Source organism: Ailuropoda melanoleuca, chromosome 13 (genome assembly GCF_002007445.2).
Source record: "Ailuropoda melanoleuca isolate Jingjing chromosome 13, ASM200744v2, whole genome shotgun sequence".
Classification (NCBI taxonomy): Eukaryota; Metazoa; Chordata; class Mammalia; order Carnivora; family Ursidae; genus Ailuropoda; species Ailuropoda melanoleuca.
The window spans coordinates 22,805,250-22,822,780 of record NC_048230.1 but is presented as its reverse complement, the minus strand read 5'-3'; the positions used below and the strand labels follow the sequence as shown (position 1 = coordinate 22,822,780).

The window sequence follows — 17,531 nt, the reverse complement described above, 5'->3', positions numbered from 1 at the left end:
ATGGGGGCTTCTGAGGAGTTCCTTCCTGAGAAAGATATTGCCTATTCTTTCTCCCTCAGAGGAGGAGGAGCCAGCAGGGAAGGGGAAGATGTCGGCACCGTGCCGACCACAGAGGCGGCGAAGAGCCTGCCAAGAAGAGAGGACCACGAAGGGCAGAGGGTGGCCGGGCAGCAGGTTCACGTCTCACCTTTCCTCTGCTTGTTCTCTCGCAGGATTCCCAGCCATCTCCTCTAGCCCTGCTTGCCGCAACATGTAGCAAAATTGGTCCTCCAGCTGTGGAAGCTGCCGTGACGCCTCCGGCCCCCCCCCAGCCCACACCACGGAAGCTCGTCCCCATCAAGCCTGCCCCTCTCCCTCTCAGTCCTGGCAAGAATAGCTTTGGAATCTTGTCCTCCAAAGGAAACATCCTTCAGATCCAGGGGTCACAGCTGAGTGCCTCCTATCCTGGGGGGCAGCTGGTGTTTGCTATCCAGAACCCCACTGTGATCAACAAAGGGACCCGATCAAATGCCAATATCCAGTACCAGGCGGTCCCTCAGATACAGGCTAGCAATTCGCAGACCATCCAGGTACAGCCCAGTCTCACCAACCAGATCCAGATCATCCCCGGCACTGGCCAAGCCATCATCACCCCGTCACCATCCAGTCACAAGCCTGTCCCCATCAAACCAGCCCCCGTCCAGAAGTCGAGTACGACCACCGCCCCTGTGCAGAGCGGGGCCAATGTGGTGAAGCTGACAGGTGGGGGCGGCAACGTGACGCTCACTCTGCCCGTCAACAACCTTGTGAACACCAGCGACTCCGGGGCCACCACCCAGCTCCTCACGGAGAGCCCCCCCACCCCACTGTCTAAGACTAACAAGAAAGCCAGGAAGAAGAGTCTCCCTGCCTCCCAGCCCCCCGTGGCTGTGGCTGAGCAGGTGGAGACGGTGCTGATCGAGACCACTGCAGACAACATCATCCAGGCGGGCAACAACCTGCTCATTGTTCAGAGCCCCGGTGGGGGCCAGCCCGCCGTGGTCCAGCAGGTCCAGGTGGTGCCCCCCAAGGCCGAGCAGCAGCAGGTGGTGCAGATCCCTCAGCAGGCCCTGCGGGTGGTGCAGGCGGCATCTGCCACCCTCCCCACCGTCCCCCAGAAGCCCTCCCAGAACTTTCAGATCCAGGCGGCTGAGCCGACGCCTACTCAGGTACCACACGCACCCTCTGCTCCCGCCTCCCTCTCCTTCGCACTGAAGGGCTGGCACTCTGTTCGCCCTCGGCTTGCTTTGCAAAATGACGCTGATGCATCTCCCAGCTTGACCTGAGTGCTAGGAGTCCGTGTTGTCTGCGGTGGGCAGTGAGTGGCCATTTCTGCCGACACGTGGGGTCTCTTCAGTTCAGAGGGTTACGTACAGCTCATCCTTAGAAATCAGATGAGACATCCCTATACACCTATATTGTGGTCCACTTTTTCTTTTTTGGGAGTCTTTTTTGGAGGGTGGGTGGGGGACAGATCTATACTTTTTAATAATAAAATTTGCTTTTTTTATGTAGAAAACGATATACTCAGAACGGTAGCGAGAATGAAATGAATTTCAGTCAGAACCATAGAATTTTATGTAAAGCAAGAAAACGAGAAGAATTCTGGTCATTGCTAATGGCAAGAAAAAAAATAGGAAGACACAGCCAAGCTTGATGGCAGGAACACTTAGGCTAGATCCATCTGGGATGTTAATAATTCAATAAGAATATTCTTATTGGGGGCTTCTATGAAGTTGCTGTATTACTGTGGAATCTATTTGGCTCTGTGAGGCGGTTTTATTCTCTGTGCATGTCTAGTAAATGCCAGAGATTATGCCCATGTTGCAGATGGAGAACCTAGAACTCAGGAAGTATCCAAGAGCTCATAGATGACAAGAGCCAGGATTCAACTCAAATTTCTGACTTTAAACTCCACACTCTTTCCCACTTTTCACCTTGACTTGCTGCTTCTCGGTGTGGCAGGTGGTACAGTTAAAATTGAGGACAAAGTAGTTGTTGTTTTAAGGATCTTTTTAAATATAAGAACAGAGCTCCTGCCTTTGAGGAATTTATAATCCAGTTGTCTGGAGAGAGAACTGAGGCATCACAGCAAGTGACAGTAGGGAGTTGTGTCCTCTCCTGGGTGGAAAAGGAGTGCCCCTAAGATCAAGCTATGGACGTGGAAGTCACACAGGAGGAAATCTGAGGCCTGCCCTGGAATGCCTGCGCACTCCTGGCATATTATGTGTCGCCAAGTGATTTTCCTTAAATCGTTTAATTTGCTTACTAGAATTCCTGAGGTTCCATTACTAGACCTACCTTACAGATGAGGAACTGAGATGATGGCCGCTCAGGGGCACACATCCTTGGCGGTTCGTCCCCTCCCGTCCCTGAGGTCCCATATCTTGAGATTGATGGATGCAAGGCTTAAACCCAGGTCTTCCTAAGGAAATAATCATACATATGGAGAAAGTTTTAGCTACAACATTATTTCTTAAAGATGACATAGTTTTCCAATATCCTGAGGTGCTGTACATAATACAACTAATATTCTGTTAACTGTAGCTGTAGGCAGTTTACAATCTTATAGCTAACTAAATTCCTGAAGGTAGGGCAAAGCATATGCACGTTTTTTCAAGGGGTATTATATTCTGTATCAGAAATGGGCAGTCCACAGCCTGAGGTCAAATCTGGCCCGCCCTTCTGTTTTTATAAATAAAGTTGAATTGGAATGCAGACATTGGGATGCCCCGTGTGCGGCATTTGCACTACAAGGCAAAGACCTCATCATGACCTGCAGAGTTTAAAATAGTTACTATCTGCCTTTTACAGAAAAAGTCTGCTGACCCCTGCTCTATATTATGAACAAAAAATGTTCTAGCAACAGAAACTTCAGATACACAGAAAATAGCAATGATACGTAAAAAAGCACGATGAGATTTGTGTATTCGTTAAGAGATGACATGAGGTTTGTTTCTTTGCTTTTAACTGAGAAACACAGTCCCAAATAACCCAGGACTTAAAATAGCCCTAGTCAAAATCACAGCGAATTTTTTTTTTTTTAAACAATTAACTTTTTGCTTCCGGATCATTTGAGTGTAAGTTGCCACCATAATCCCCGTCACTTCCAAATGTTTTATGGAAAGTGTCTCATTATTACATGCAAGGACATTCTGCATGACAACAATACAACCATCAAACCTAGGAAATGAGCAAGGAAACATGCTAATGTCTTTTGTTCCCGGTTCTTTACTTGATGTTCATACTGTGATACTTTTGAAGGCTACAGGCCAGTTATTTGGAGTATGTTCCTCAATTTAGGTTTGTGTGATGTTTCCCCATGGCGTGTGGATTGTGTGTTTTTTGTGGGGGTTTTTTGTTGTTTTTTTGTTTTTAGAACTATCACAGACGTGATGGTGTGTTCTCACTGTACCCTAAAAGTGCGTGTTTTCGCTTTGTCTCAGTACCGGTGACGGGTAAAGAGATGCTTGCCAGATTTCTGCACCTTTTTTTCTTTGTAATGAATTAGTATTTTGTAGGGAGATACTTTGAGATTATGTAAATATCCCATTCCTTATCAGACTTTTTCTTACTTTAGTATCTTTTATTATGATGGAGATTTTCTTATAATTAAGGTTTCATTCTAGAAGAACTTTCTAACAGAAAGGTTGCAAAGGTGGTACAGTGTCTGTTTCCTTCTCGCTTGGTTTCCCCCATTGTTAAACATCATTAAGTTACCAGGTACCTTTGTCAAAACGAAGACACCGATGTTGGCACATGACTGTTGGCTAACTCCACACTTGATTTGGATGTCACCAGCTTTTCCGTTTATGGCCTCTTTCTGTTCCAGGATCCAGTCCACATACCACGTTGCCCTTAGTAGGCATGTCTCCCCAGGCCCCTCAGGTGATAGCTATTCGTCCTTGTTTTCCATGATCTTGACAAGTTGTGAGGTGTATTGGTCAAGTATCCTACAGAATGTCCCCCACTCTGGGGTTATGGACTCTTAGAAAGAATGCTACAGAGGTGAAATGGCCCTGTCACATTATATGAGGAGCGTGTGATATCCACATGATGTCCTGGTGATGCCCTGTCCCTGATGTTAACCTTTATTGCTGCTTAATGCAGTGTTTGCCAGGTCTCTTCATTGGAAGTTGCTACTTTTCCCTTTCTTTGTTCTTTGGAAGGGAGTTGCTAAATCTCCCATCTTCGGGGGTGGGAATTAAGCTCTCCATCCTGGAAGAGAAATTATCTACATAATATTATTTGGAATTCTTCTATAAGGAAAAGTTTTTTCTTCTTTGTGCAGTTTACTTTTTTAATCATTTATTTCTAGCAGTAGAGGCTCATGTATATTTATTTTGTACTTTGGGGTATAATCCAGGACCATGTTATTTATTTTGTCGCTCACATTGTTCCAGCTTCGGCCATTTGGAGAGCCTTGAGGTTGGCCCCAGCATCCCCTGGCATACTCCCACCTTTTCTTTTTTTTTTTTAATCAGCTTTGAGTTACTCACATACTATGAAATTACCCTTTTAAAGTGTACAACTCAGTGGGTTTTAGTATATTCACAGAGTTGTACACCCATCCCCGCTGTAATTTGAGAATATTTTCATCATCCCCAAAAGAGACCCTGTACCTTTAGTAGTCACTCCTCATTTCCGCTTTCCTCCACCCCCCTGGCAACCACGAATCCATTTTCTGTTTCTACGCATTTGCCTATTCTGACGTTTCGTTTAAATGGAATCTGATAGTAGGTGATCTTTTGCAGCTGACTTCTTTCACTTGGTAATAATGTTGTCAAGCTTCATCCCTGTTGTGGCAGGTTGTCAGGGCTTTGTTTCTTGTATTTCTTAGCCCCAGCCCGGGGATTGACCGTTCTTCTTGGACAGTGTGGTAACAGTTGTTTAAGTCTGGCATTCTCTTCTCCATTTGTTTATTTATGTCTATAGGGACTATTAGGTTCTCATTTTATTTAGTGGGTTGTAATCCATTAGTATTACGATTTTGATGTTCAAGTTATCCCGTTTGGCCAGTGGGAGCCCACTCGAGTTGGCTCCTGTGTCCTTTTCCCATGTTACCCCCATTCCTTGAGGACCTTCTTACTTGCTGGTACCACAGGTGTTCCAAGCTCTTGTACTGTCCCTGCCCCCAAACCTGGAATCAGCTCTTTTCTCCAAGGAGCCCTGGTCCCTTTTACTGGAGCATGATATTTAGAAGCTAAGACCCGGGTGTTGGGTGAGCGCATTGCCCCTGGAGTGTTGCTGCTCCCAGCCCTTCTCAGTGGACACAGCCAAGAACTATATATAAATACACATACGTATATATGTACACGCATGTAATGCCTGGATAGATAGATAGATACAGGTGTAGACACACACGTACGCCTACATATATACACACATTTATATCTGTATTTCTCTCTCTATATCGAAACCCAAGAGTTTCCTCTGATTCATATCTAGTGTCACACATTTCACTCTAGTTTCCCCCTTTCCATATTTGTAAACTTCTCTGACAGTGAGAAACCTCGTTTCCTTTAGCCTTATTATATTCCTCTCTGGATCTCAGCTCTCCCACGTGGACACACTCCTCAGCCTGCTGGGGCAGCGACACCTGTGCCCGGCCACTGTCATCACTGCCCCACAAAAGCCCTCCTCGTCCCATTCAGGCTCTAATGTGCATATCTTGATGACTTTTGAGACACATTCCCAAATTTCCCTCCAGCGAGCCCAGACCACCTCACACTCCCACTCCTGATGTAAGAGGGAGTGTTTGTTTCCCTGCTGTCTCACCAACAATGAGCATTACATTTTATTTTTCCATCTTTGCCAATCTGAGATGGAGGACAACTGTTTCTCATTGATCGTGCCTTCTAAGAGCTATTTTCCTTTGTTTGGTGGCCATTCACAGTGTATCTTTGGTGATGTTACCATTTAGCTGCCTTCTGATTCTCTAATTCTGAGGGCTGGCGTTGTATTTTTCCATGCTAAGGAAATTCAGTGTTTGGTTTCCAATCAACAATTAGCATTTGCTACCTTAATACGGGGACACCATCGGCAATGTGTGAATGTAGGTCTGGGCCAGTTGGAGAAGACTTGGATGGACCAAGAGACACCCCCACTTCTCACTTGGGCGGTGGGGAGCGGTGACAAAGGCAGGGGCCCAGTCTCTCCTGGGGCACTGACCCTTTTCTCCGGCCCTTCCAGGTCTACATCCGTACGCCTTCTGGTGAGGTGCAGACGGTCCTCGTCCAGGACAGCCCCCCAACAACAGCTGCAGCCAGCTCCACCACCACCTGTAGCAGCCCTGCATCCCGTGCTCCCCATCTGAGCGGGACCAGCAAAAAGCACTCGGCCGCAATTCTCCGGAAAGAGCGCCCCCTGCCAAAGATCGCCCCCGCCGGGAGCATCATCAGCCTGAACGCAGCCCAGCTGGCAGCCGCGGCCCAGGCCATGCAGACCATCAACATCAACGGTGTCCAGGTCCAGGGCGTGCCTGTCACCATCACCAACACCGGCGGTGAGGGAGGGCCCCTGAGCCAGGGTGTGGGCAGCGGGCCTGTTTGCGCCGCCCGTGAGAACTGTGGGCCAGCCCGGGGTTCCCAGTCACCACAGCGAGGATACTGCCCATCATTTGCCTGCCCCTTCTAGCTTAAGAGTATGTCCACTTGGTCCTTAAAGTCACCCAGTGAGATCGTTTGAGACACATGTTGGCCCCACCTGACAGCTGAAGATCTTGAATACGTTGGAGAAGTAAGATGTACTCAGGAAAACCCTCCAACTAACCTACACATGCAAATTAGTTTGGTACAGACCCGAGAGAGATGTGCAAGGGAGGTCCCAGGTAAAGGGACTTGAAAGGAGGCTTCTAGAAGGAGACAGCCTTGAGTTAAGGTGGTAAGGAGAGGATGGAGCCTTTGGCAGTGGGAATGGTTGTCGTGCACTTCGGTTCGGTAGTAATTTGGTAGTATTTCCAGTGTGAAAGTGCCTTACACATAATCAAAGGAACATCGTAGCTGTTAAGGGCATGGGATGCCTCCACCCTGAGAGACACCAGTGTGAGGTTAGTGACACTCCCCCTGCTTTGAAATGGCTTTATGCATGTCAGAGAGGACTTGATTTTGTCCTGGTTTCTCACTCTTAGTACCAAAAATCCCTGGGGACCTTCCTGAGAGCAGAGTTGGTACCTCACGAGGGCCTGAGCTTGGAGGAGTTTCCAAAGAAACACTCCAAGACAAGCCAAGACAGGAGCCTTCCCCACTGCAGTCATGTGGGCTGTGTAGTGACTCAGGACACCGACCGTGATCTCAACTGCCTGGGTTCGGATCCGGGTCCTACCAATGATAAGCTATGACCTTGATGTGTTATTGAGCTTCAGGTCCCTCAACTATAAAAGAGGAATCATAGCGTCTGGTTTATGGAGTTAAGAAGGTGAAGCAAGTTAATACATTTGAAGCCTCGAAAACGGTATCTGGCCCGTAAAAGCGTCACAGAAATAGCTGCTGCCATGACCACCTCTATCATGGGCAGAAGGGCGTCCGGCTTCTGCACCCTCAACTGTGCCCCCCCCCCCACCGCCCCACAGGGCAGCAGCAGCTGACGGTGCAGAATGTGTCCGGGAACAACCTGACCATCAGTGGGCTGAGCCCCACGCAGATCCAGCTGCAGATGGAGCAGGCGCTGGCTGGGGAGGCCCAGCCCGGGGAGAAGCGGCGCCGCATGGCCTGCACGTGTCCCAACTGCAAGGATGGGGACAAGAGGTAACGTAGGGGTAGGGGTGGGCCAGACCACCAGACTGCCACGTGCCCTGTGTCCCCCAGCCCTTCTCTGGGACACAGATGGAGAGGGGATGTCCTCCTCACCCTTCCTGTGCCCTCGGACTTGACCTCGCATCCTCTCTCCATCCTGTCCTGCCTCCATCTTCTGCCTCCTCCCTTTCTTGGCTTCCCGTTCCCTCCGTCCCCGCCCCTCCACCCAATTCCCAGGTCTGGAGAGCAGGGCAAGAAGAAGCACGTGTGCCATATCCCCGACTGTGGCAAGACTTTCCGGAAGACGTCCTTGCTGCGGGCCCACGTGCGCCTGCACACCGGCGAGCGGCCCTTTGTCTGCAACTGGTTCTTCTGTGGGAAGAGGTTCACGCGGAGTGACGAGCTGCAGCGGCACGCCCGCACGCACACAGGTCTGCCGGCCGCCCCGCGGCACCCTCCAGCCTGCACCCCCTCCACTGCCCTCGGCAGCGTCCCGACTTCTGGCCCTGCCGAGGAGCTGCCACGCTGAGCGAGAGCTACAGACTGTTCTCAGGGGGGGTCAGGACGACCCAGGAAGTTCTTTCAAGCCTGACCTTTATTGCAGTGTTTCCCAAAGGGAGGTCATTTACCTGACCCAGCCGCCACGACTTCCGCCAGAGCCTGTAGTCACTTCTTTCACAAGTCTTGACGTAGAGGGCCAGGCACCCTACAGGGCTTTTTACCCAGGAACTGATTTAATCCTGGGAGCGACTCTGTGGGGAGGGCTCTTTGACTGTGCCCATTTTACTGAGGCCTGGAGAGGTGGCTGGGTCACCCGGGTAGTGACTGGTGGAGCTGGGTTCAAGCCAGGCCCTCTGGTTCCCAGGTCCATACTCCTAATCACTTTCCCACACTGCGTTTCCTTCTATTTACCAAATGATTTCCCTCACATCGTTTCACTCTTTTTACTCATTTGTGTCCAGTGCCATCTGTTTGACCCTTCAGGCTTGATATCATAGTTACATGTTTTAATGCACTGGCAAATAAATACAGAACTATATAAAATAGAAAAACGTCCGTCCATCTATTACCAAATGCAGCTGCGGGTATCTCCAGCGGCCCCCAGCACACACTTTGAGAACCGCTGCTAGAGCGAGGGCCTCCGTGAGCTGACCCCTGTCCTGGGACTGCTGTCTTGGGACTGGCGATGGGGCACAGGACCCAAAGCTGAAGCCTCTGGCCGTTGGGGGGCGGGGAGGGGAGAACAGATCCTGCCCCCCCCCCCCCCCCCCCCCCCCCCCCCCCCCGCTCAGGGGCTACAGAGTCAATACTGAGAGCAGCAGCTGGCAGGTCAGCGAGGAGGGGGCCTTTCCTAGGAGGGGGAAGACGCAAAGCCAGGGTTAGTCACAGGGACGGAGATCAGAAGGAAGCAGGTGACAGCCCTACACAGGAAGAGCCCTAGGTGCAGGTACAGGGGCCCAGGTATGGGCGCTTCAGGTTAGGGAGGAGGGATGGGATCAAAGGAGCCGGCGGAAGTGACGTCACACGGGGCGGAAAGAAATGAGAACTGCCAGAGGGTTTAGGTGAGTAGACCATAGGGAGCGGGTGTGGAAGCAGGACGTGGGTAGAGCAGGATGACAAGGCGGTGCCAGCTTTACAGGGTGCCCCTCACACCTCACACGCGCTCCCTTGTCCCCGCTCCGAGTGACGTGCATCTTGTCTTCCCAGGGGACAAACGCTTCGAGTGTGCCCAGTGTCAGAAGCGCTTCATGAGGAGTGACCATCTCACCAAGCATTACAAGACCCACCTGGTCACGAAGAACTTGTAAGGCCAACTGAGGCGAGAGGCCCCGAAGATACAGTCCCTCATCTGTGTCCTGCCTGGGCCCCTGGTGGGAAGGAGGTCCCTGGGCTACCCTGGGCTGCCCTGGGCCCCTCCCTTCTGTTCTGCGACTGTCCCTACAGGAAGGGGCTCTGCTGCCCTGTCCTCGCCTCCTTCTCAAGCCCCTTGGCTCCGCCCCGGCCCTCCCCTCTCACCTCGAGCTCCCGGCCTGCCCAGACCGTGGACGTTGGCCGTGCCCAATGAGACGTTCTAAACCAGGACGAGTGGGAACCCTTATTTCCAAAGGAAAAACATGCATTTCACTCCGTCGAGGAGCAAAGTGAGCCCCCCCAGTCCCCTCCCCCCAACACTGCCGGAGTCGCATTGTGCCATGTCTCTCTCCCCCTCCCTCCCCAGCCCTGCCAGCCACCTCTGATGCCCCGGGACCCCGTGCCCAGGGCACCACTGGCATCCCCCCCACCCCCGGAGAGGCTCACGGGGCTGCCTCTACTCCACATGCCCAGCCCTGCCACAGCTCTCCTCCAGCACATTCCAACTTTCTATTTAAAAAGTCAAGCTACCCACTGATGCCCTCTTTTTCTATGGAGACGTTGCCTTATACTCTACTTCAGATGATGAACACTGTGTATTGTGTGTGCTTTAAAGTTTTATTTAATTGCTCCCTTCTTCCTGTCCTCTTTACTCACCTCCCCCACGCCTGCTTCAGTTTAGGGTTTGGGGGGCATTGAAGAGCATATGGATTTTTTTCTCACTCTAGCAATTCTCTTTTCTAAATGACACAGCATTTCAACTCAGATCTGGATTCAGATAAAAACACCTTCACCTCCTAACCCTCTCTCCCCTCCCCTCATCCCGCCCCAGCCCTACTCGTGTACAGTGTATATTGTATAATGGACAATTGTGTCTACTACATGTTTAAAAACATATTGCTTGTTATTTTTGAGGCTTTTAAATTAAACAAAAATCCAACTTTATTTTTAGTTGTAACTGCTTGAGGTATGTTTTATGAATTAAGTGACAGATTTGTTATCCTTTATTAACGATGTACTTTGTTGGTCAGCACTGGGCTGACAAAAATTTTTTCTTGCTAATAAATTTAGTTGCCTGAGGCAAAATCTGCAACCGGGCAGTGCAGCTTCTTTTATCTTTCCCCTCAGAGAGCTTGGAGAGGGGGACTCCAGAAGAGGGAGCCCTGGCCTCTCCTACCCATCCGCAGGGCGACCAAGGCAGGACCTGGCCCTCCTTACTTCAGCAAATACAGGCCACAGTCCAAAGAGGGCAGCGGCCACACGGACCTCCTGGCCTTGGCACGAGCCCCCAGAGCACCTGCCTGGCACTGCGGGGCAGGGCCTAGCGCAGGCGTTCTGCTTCTGTGAGCCAGTGTTCGGGGCACCAAAGCTGCCGCACGCTCTGCCTGCAGACTCAAGCCATGGCAACGCCTTCCTTATGAGCGGGAGAGTTCCTCTGCTCAACTCCCCAGCCCCGGGAGGGAGGCTTCGGCCTCAGAACCTGTTAGCAAGAACCGTGGGGGAGAGAGAGCCAGAGGGACCTTGGCGTAGTCACTTCCCGGAGGCTATAGAGTCTGGGGAAAAGGCAGTTCCCTAAGGCCAAGATCCCTTCCCAGGGTGGAGGGCTGGAAGCCCAGCTTTACTCAGGAGAGGACCCCGGCCACGGATTGTGTTTTTCGTCCGTCCCGCACCCCAGAGAGGGCAGCACAAGTGCTGCAGCTCTGAAATTTTGGCGGGGCTCTTGGGGGGGTGGGGACTGAGTTCTGAGGAGGACGTCGGTGCACGTGTGCAACGCTAGCGGGGCCAGAAGAGCATCCGGGCTGAAGGGAGAGGTGAGTCACACACAGAACGGTATGTGCTTTCTCCTTGTAACACCGGGCCTCTTCCCCTCGAAGGGACAGGGACACGGCGAGGGTCGCTGCTCTGCGCAGGAGCGGCCAGGCTTGGTGTTGAGCTATCCACGCCCTCACTGTGTCCTGTCACTGGCGGCCTGCCTTGGCAAGCAAACGGCTTTTCCTCAGAGCCAGTCCACCCTCACATCTAAAGAAAGAAAAAGGTTATGATCTCAGAGAGATCACAGGTTCTCTGCCCTCGATCACTACACAGAAGCCCTTCGGGTGAAACCAGACCGACAGCTGCGTCTACCTGGCACCGAAGCCTCGGCCAGCTTCCATCAGTCCTCTAACTCATCGCCGCACAGGCAGGGGGAAGATGTGAGGAGTGTTTCTCCCTCCCTCGCGTGTGGGTTACGAGACTGGAAAAGTGTCTTGCTGTGTCCTGAACTGGGATTGGTGGAAAGAAGGGGAATATTAACACATTGCCCACTTTTTGCCACATTTCCCCCCTTAGCTTTGCTCTGTGGCACAAAGAATGATCCTTTCCTGAGAGCGGATTCCAAGCCATGTGTTTTTATGCTTCACGTGTGGAAACTGACCCAACTCTTGGGCAACCTTTGGTGATGAGGTGCCAGCCCCCAACAAGCAGAACTGCCTGTCAGCACTCGGGATTTCCCTTCTCCAGTGAGACGCTCAAGTTCAGAAGTTAGGTCTGTCTCTGCCTCCCATGGGGTGCCTGAGGCAGACAGGGAGTGGGAGAGTGCATTCTGCCCAGTGTGGGTGATGGCATGAGCAAAGAACAGGGAGACTGGTGGCAAGTGAGCCCTCCGCTGCCTTAATCCAGCCCCTATTTACTGGAGATTGCTGGCGGGGGCGGGGGGTGTCTGTTGATGGCGTCATGTGGCCCCAGCTCACCCCAGGCCAGAGGCGTCCCCAGGACACCTGGTAGGCCCTGGTTGAAAATCTGGGAGCAGGCCACCCCCAGTAGCTCAAGAGTGGGGGTCATCCTGCCCAAGTTCCCTCCTCTGCCTCCTTTCCTCCTCAGGGTCATCTGCCCCAAGGCCACCCCCTCATCACACCCTCCTGTCTGCTCAGTGATTCTCAACACTGCGGCTCTTTGACCCCAGATACTAGGATTACACGCCCAGAGGGAAAGGGAGCTGGGTCCCTCCTTTCTGAGATCCTCCCTCCTGAAGGCAATTCCAGACAAAATACCTTCAAAAAACAACTAAGCCAGCAAATAGAGCTCAGTCCATCTTTACAATCACCTTCTGAGGGCCCTTTGAGGCCCCACACTTGAGACTGACCGAGAGCCACAGGCAGCCTTTCAGGTCCTGGACCCATCAGGGACTCATGGCTGACGGAACGTGGCTGAGATCTACACGGTAGCGGATTCCAGGGACCCTCACTCGGTGATTTACTGCCTTGGAAGGCCTCTTGTGACCTGACCAAGGTCTTTGGGGCTGCGATGAAGTCACTAAAGGGACTGCAGTCATGTTGGGACAGGTGGCAGCTGGGTTTCCTAGTGAACGAGTGGAAGAGGGAGAGGAAGGGGCAGGAAGTGAGCCTGGGAAGATGGGACTACAAAAGAAAGCAAACCACGGCGGGATAGGGCAGAGAACCAGGGCTTGAGGGGGGGAGTCAAACACTGGCTCATCGCAGTCCTGGATGAGAGGAAATGAGAAGTGACCAGGGGTCAGGCCAAAAGCCAGGACCGACCAGGATTTCTCAAAGGAAACTAAGAAGTAGTCAGGTCATATTCCTTGGGTCCTGCCTGGGAACACAGCATCAGGCCCCCTTCCTCTGCCAGTGGCCCCAATTACCAAGGCAGCCAGGGCTGGGACTGAGACTGATGGCCTAATACCTCACTCAGCCTTGGAAAGCCTAACATCCCTCCAGCCCATGGAAACCCTCAGCCCCAGCCCCCACCAGGCCCCAAGGCCCACTCACCATGCCTGGCACCCAGCTACGGAGAAGCTTAACGAAGGTACTTTATGCATAAACATTACAGAAGAACGTTTCCTGGCCGGGATTTTGAGAAGGAGCCCCAGACAGTAAGGGATGTGGTCTCTTCCAGGAAGGCACTTCTAATGAAGGCTGGGGCCAAAAACGAAAGGATGCAAATGGAAAGTGATCCATGAGCACACACAAGGCTTGTGAGAGGGGCTAACCACACAACCATAGGCAGGCCACTCAGGGAAGGGTCAGCCTTCTCCAGATCCCACTGCAAGCCTCTGAGGACCCGGCTCCCATCTGGGCCCCCCAACACCCATACGACTCGGGGTCAGGTAGCTGCTGGCAGAGCACCAAGTACCCCCTCTTCTGTGTGTCCTGAGTGCACCCCAAGGCTGGGCTCAAGAGTGCCCAAGCTTCAGGCCCCCAGCACACCCCTCCGGAAGGCTGCATTTCACCGGCATCATTACCACCTTCCTGGGCCTCTCCCCCACCCCCCATCTGCCCTCTTCTCAGACATTCTCATCCTCCCCCATGGCTTCAGGTGCCACCTCGGGGGCTCATGACACCCAACCCAGTCTCATGAGCCTAGACCTCTCCCCTAAGCTCCAGACCTCATTATCAAACCTGGCCAAACATGCGTGTCCCATAAATCCTCACACTCAACAGGTCTGAGCGTGACATGCCCCACGGTGTCTCAGGTTATCCTGGTGAGCGGATTCTCTCGCCTCTGGCCCGTTCCAAACTCTAGCACCAGGCACCCGGCCCCAGCTTCTGCTGTGTCTTTCAACGTCTCCCTGCCCCTGTCTTGCCCTCCCTGACCCACCAGCCACTCGGTCACCAGTGCCAGATCCCCAAACACAACCACAAAGATCCAGGTGAAAAACAGAATTCAACCAAACAATTAGACGAAAAGGTGATTTAAGAACATAAAGGCAAACACATGGGAAGAAGACAGTCAGGGCACAGTCCCCAACCCCCCCCCACACAGCCCTTTTGTTTCATACTGAGAAACCAGGGTGCCCCTTCTGTATGATAAAGCATTATCACACATTTCTATTCACTTAAGACTCTCTCGAGAAAAGATTAATAATTTTACAAAGTTGGGGGAGAGGGGAGGGTGGCAAACTGTTTAAGAAAAAGCAGGAACAATACAACATTCATTTCTCCCAGGCAGACAAAACCCCCGCTGGGGTTTCAGCAGTAGCAGCAAGGCTGGCCCCTCTCTCATTTGCGCTGTGGGGCTGCTTTGTGATCCAGACACCAAACCCCACTAGGCAGAAAAGCACAACACAAGCCTACTTATTATTTTCAAGGCAGAAGGGAAAATCTAAAAAGGCAACAAATTGCAAACTTCCTTGCTCATCGCCAAGGATGGGAGAGGCTGTCGGAATCTAGTACGTTTTCTCTCCATCTGGTCTTAAAAAAAACAGAAATTAGGGGTGCCTGGGTGGCACAATCGTTAAGCGTCTGCCTTCAGCTCAGGGTGTGATCCCAGCATTCTGGGATCGAGACCCACATCAGGCTCCTCTGCCAGGGGCCTGCTTCTTCCTCTCCCACTCTCCCTGCTTGTGTTCTCTCTCTTGCTGGCTATCTGTCTCTGTCAAATAAGTAAATAAAATCTTTAAAAAAATAAAAATAAAAAAACAGAAATTAGATACTCTGGTTTGACAACAGCAAGAAGGATAAATAAAATAAAATAAAATAAAATAAACCACAATTGTTGTCTAAAAGCCTGGCTCTTTCCACCATCGGATCATCAGCCCTCCCTACTCATCCAGCCGGCTGCCCAACTCACCATCTTCCTCTAGGAGAACCACGCTGTCCATTCCACAGCTCCCTAACACATCGTGCCTAAACCACATCGTTCCCTCTTCCTGGCATGCCCGTTCCATTGTCCGTCTGGCAAACACTTACTCAATATGACAAATCAAATGTCTCCTCCCTTTACGAAGGCTTTCTGACTGTCGGACCCCTGGGGACCACTTTTTCCTTTCTGCTCCCCTTTTCCTCACAGAAGTATCTGTTAAAGAACCTGTAACCCATCAGCCTTCAGGTCTGCCTTTCCTGTACACTACAAACTCCTTGTGGGCAGGAAGCACGTCACCTTCTTCATCTTAGTATTCTCAGACCTAGCTCAGTGCCTGGGCCAAAAGAAGTCTTTAACAGGGGCACCTGGGTGGCTCAGTCGGTTAAGCGTCTACCTTCAGCTCAGGTCATGATCCCAGGGTCCTGGGATCAAGTCCCACATCTCTGATCAGCGGGGAGCCTGCTTCTCCCTCTGCCTGCTGCTCCCCCTGCTTGTGCTCTCTCTCTCTCTGACAAATAAATAAAATCTTAAAAAAAAAAAGTCTTTAACAAATGTCTACAGAATGAATAAATATCTAAGCTCTTAGCGCTCTTAAACTCTTAGAGCTATCTGAGCTCTCAGCTTTTAAGCAAACTATTAAGTGATCCTAGTCTTGGTGCCCTAGCATCCCAGGTCCAGGGGATCAGAGCCCAGGAGTGCTAAGAGTGTGGCCCCATGAGCAAATCATCTGTTGTTGAAGGGCACTAATTATGCTTACACAGGTCCAAGCGCAGGGGCTTGGGAGGAGCCGAGAACAGCAATGTTCTCGTGTGGAAAGACAACCTCAACAAGAATTATGTCCAGTCAACTCTCTCAGTCATGTTGATAGAGGAAAACACTGCAGCAAAAAAATTCCAACCAGTGGAGAATCCACAGATCCACATCATTAAGCCTTGAGACATGTATTATTTCATTGCAGCAAATTGGTCTTCCAGATTCCATTTGGATCAAGCTACATCCATATAAGAAAAGATGATAGGGGCGCCTGGGTGGCACAGCGGTTGAGCGTCTGCCTTCGGCTCAGGGCGTGATCCCGGCGTTATGGGATCGAGCCCCACATCAGGCTCCTCTGCTATGAGCCTGCTTCTTCCTCTCCCACTCCCCCTGCTTGTTGTTCCCTCTCTTGCTGGCTGTCTCTATCTCTGTCAAATAAATAAATAAAATCTTTAAAAAAAAAAAAAAAAAAGAAAAGATGATAGGTATCTAACGTGGGGCTTTATGAAGCTTAACACCTGGTAATGCAGAAAGCTGGGTAGGGCAGGAAGTTCCCCTTACCTGGCACAGTCCTGGGGTGCCTGCCTAGTGGCTCTTGGAGCTCCCCTTCCTGTTGGTGGTGGAAACCAGGACTACAGAGAGAACTTGACCCAAGGCTTCCCCAGCCAGGCCAAAGCCAGGATGGGCACTGGTAGGTGTTCCATGTCTCAGCCCTTTGTCCACAGTCTGGACGTGGCTCTGCACAGCCACCTGTTCCCCCGGCTTCCCCTCCCTGAGTCCCCCTCATAGCTGAGTTCCCCTCTGCTATGGCTGGCATTACACAGGAACTAGACTCCTACTACCTAGGAAGGGCAAAACGTGAAGAAGGGAGAAACCCGGCTAAGATGAGGGAGGCCAGGGAGAGGTGGGGCAGTGGCAACCTTTCCACCTACCATTACACTGGCTGGTGTGAACTCCGCTGCACCACGGAAGGAGAAACTATAAGCAAAGGGCGCAGCATGCTCTGACCCAGAGTTAAATAAATGAGGCAGAAAGAGGGAGCTCAGAGCTGCACAAGGAAGAGGGCTCTGGTCTGGGATGGCTTGATCCCAAATTTCCCTTTCCCCCTTTCCATTCAGCAGTCTTCTCTCCCACCCCACAGTCTCTTCCTGACCCTGCTGCATCTCCTGCCTCCCCACTCCAGAGAACCCCCGCCCATACACTCACGCACAATACACAGCACCTATCCTGTGTGATCCACAACTCACTTCAACCTCTCCCGCTCTCCAGCCCCAATTTCTTCCCCCAACCGGACTGCCCCTCCTTCTGTGTCTCCCCATCACCTTGCCTCAGAGTCTGGCCCCTAATTCCGTTTCCATTTGTCCTTTCCCAGCCCACCGGCTTCCCCCCCAGGGGATACTTCCTGCACTAGGCTCGCCTCCAGGCACCTGCTAGGGGCCAGCCACTTAACACTGACCGCTCCCCTCAAGCCCCCAGCGACTCATTCCCCGCCCCCCGCCTGGGCGGCTGCAGTCCCTATACCTTTAACAAACCTCCACGTGCGCGTTAACGGCGGTGACAGCATTTCCTTGTCTCTCTGCTCCCGCCCCCGGAGGCGCC

The 17,531-nt window shown here is 51.8% G+C and overlaps 1 protein-coding gene and 1 long non-coding RNA gene across 4 annotated transcripts in view; one reads left to right on the top strand and one right to left on the bottom strand.

Moving 5' to 3' along the window:
* Positions 1–10,547, top strand: part of SP2 (Sp2 transcription factor) — a 24,596-nt gene extending 14,049 nt beyond the window's left edge. The window contains exons 3-7 of the mRNA XM_011221807.3: positions 213–1,187; positions 6,211–6,523; positions 7,589–7,763; positions 7,989–8,182; positions 9,459–10,547. Coding sequence (XP_011220109.1) covers positions 213–1,187; positions 6,211–6,523; positions 7,589–7,763; positions 7,989–8,182; positions 9,459–9,559 — 1,758 coding nt within the window. The 3' untranslated portion in view covers positions 9,560–10,547. The remainder of the gene's footprint in view (positions 1–212; positions 1,188–6,210; positions 6,524–7,588; positions 7,764–7,988; positions 8,183–9,458) is intronic.
* The window catches only part of LOC105236516, a 25,294-nt gene extending 7,763 nt beyond the window's left edge, over positions 1–17,531 (bottom strand). For 2 of the 3 annotated variants that reach the window (XR_004619455.1, XR_854966.3), the window contains exons 1-2: positions 17,454–17,531; positions 2,320–2,443 (exon numbers count right to left, since the gene is read on the bottom strand). This is a non-coding gene — a long non-coding RNA (uncharacterized LOC105236516). Of the gene's footprint in view, positions 1–2,319; positions 2,444–16,493 lie in introns of all 3 variants that reach the window. The other variant, XR_004619454.1, reaches the window with a different exon arrangement.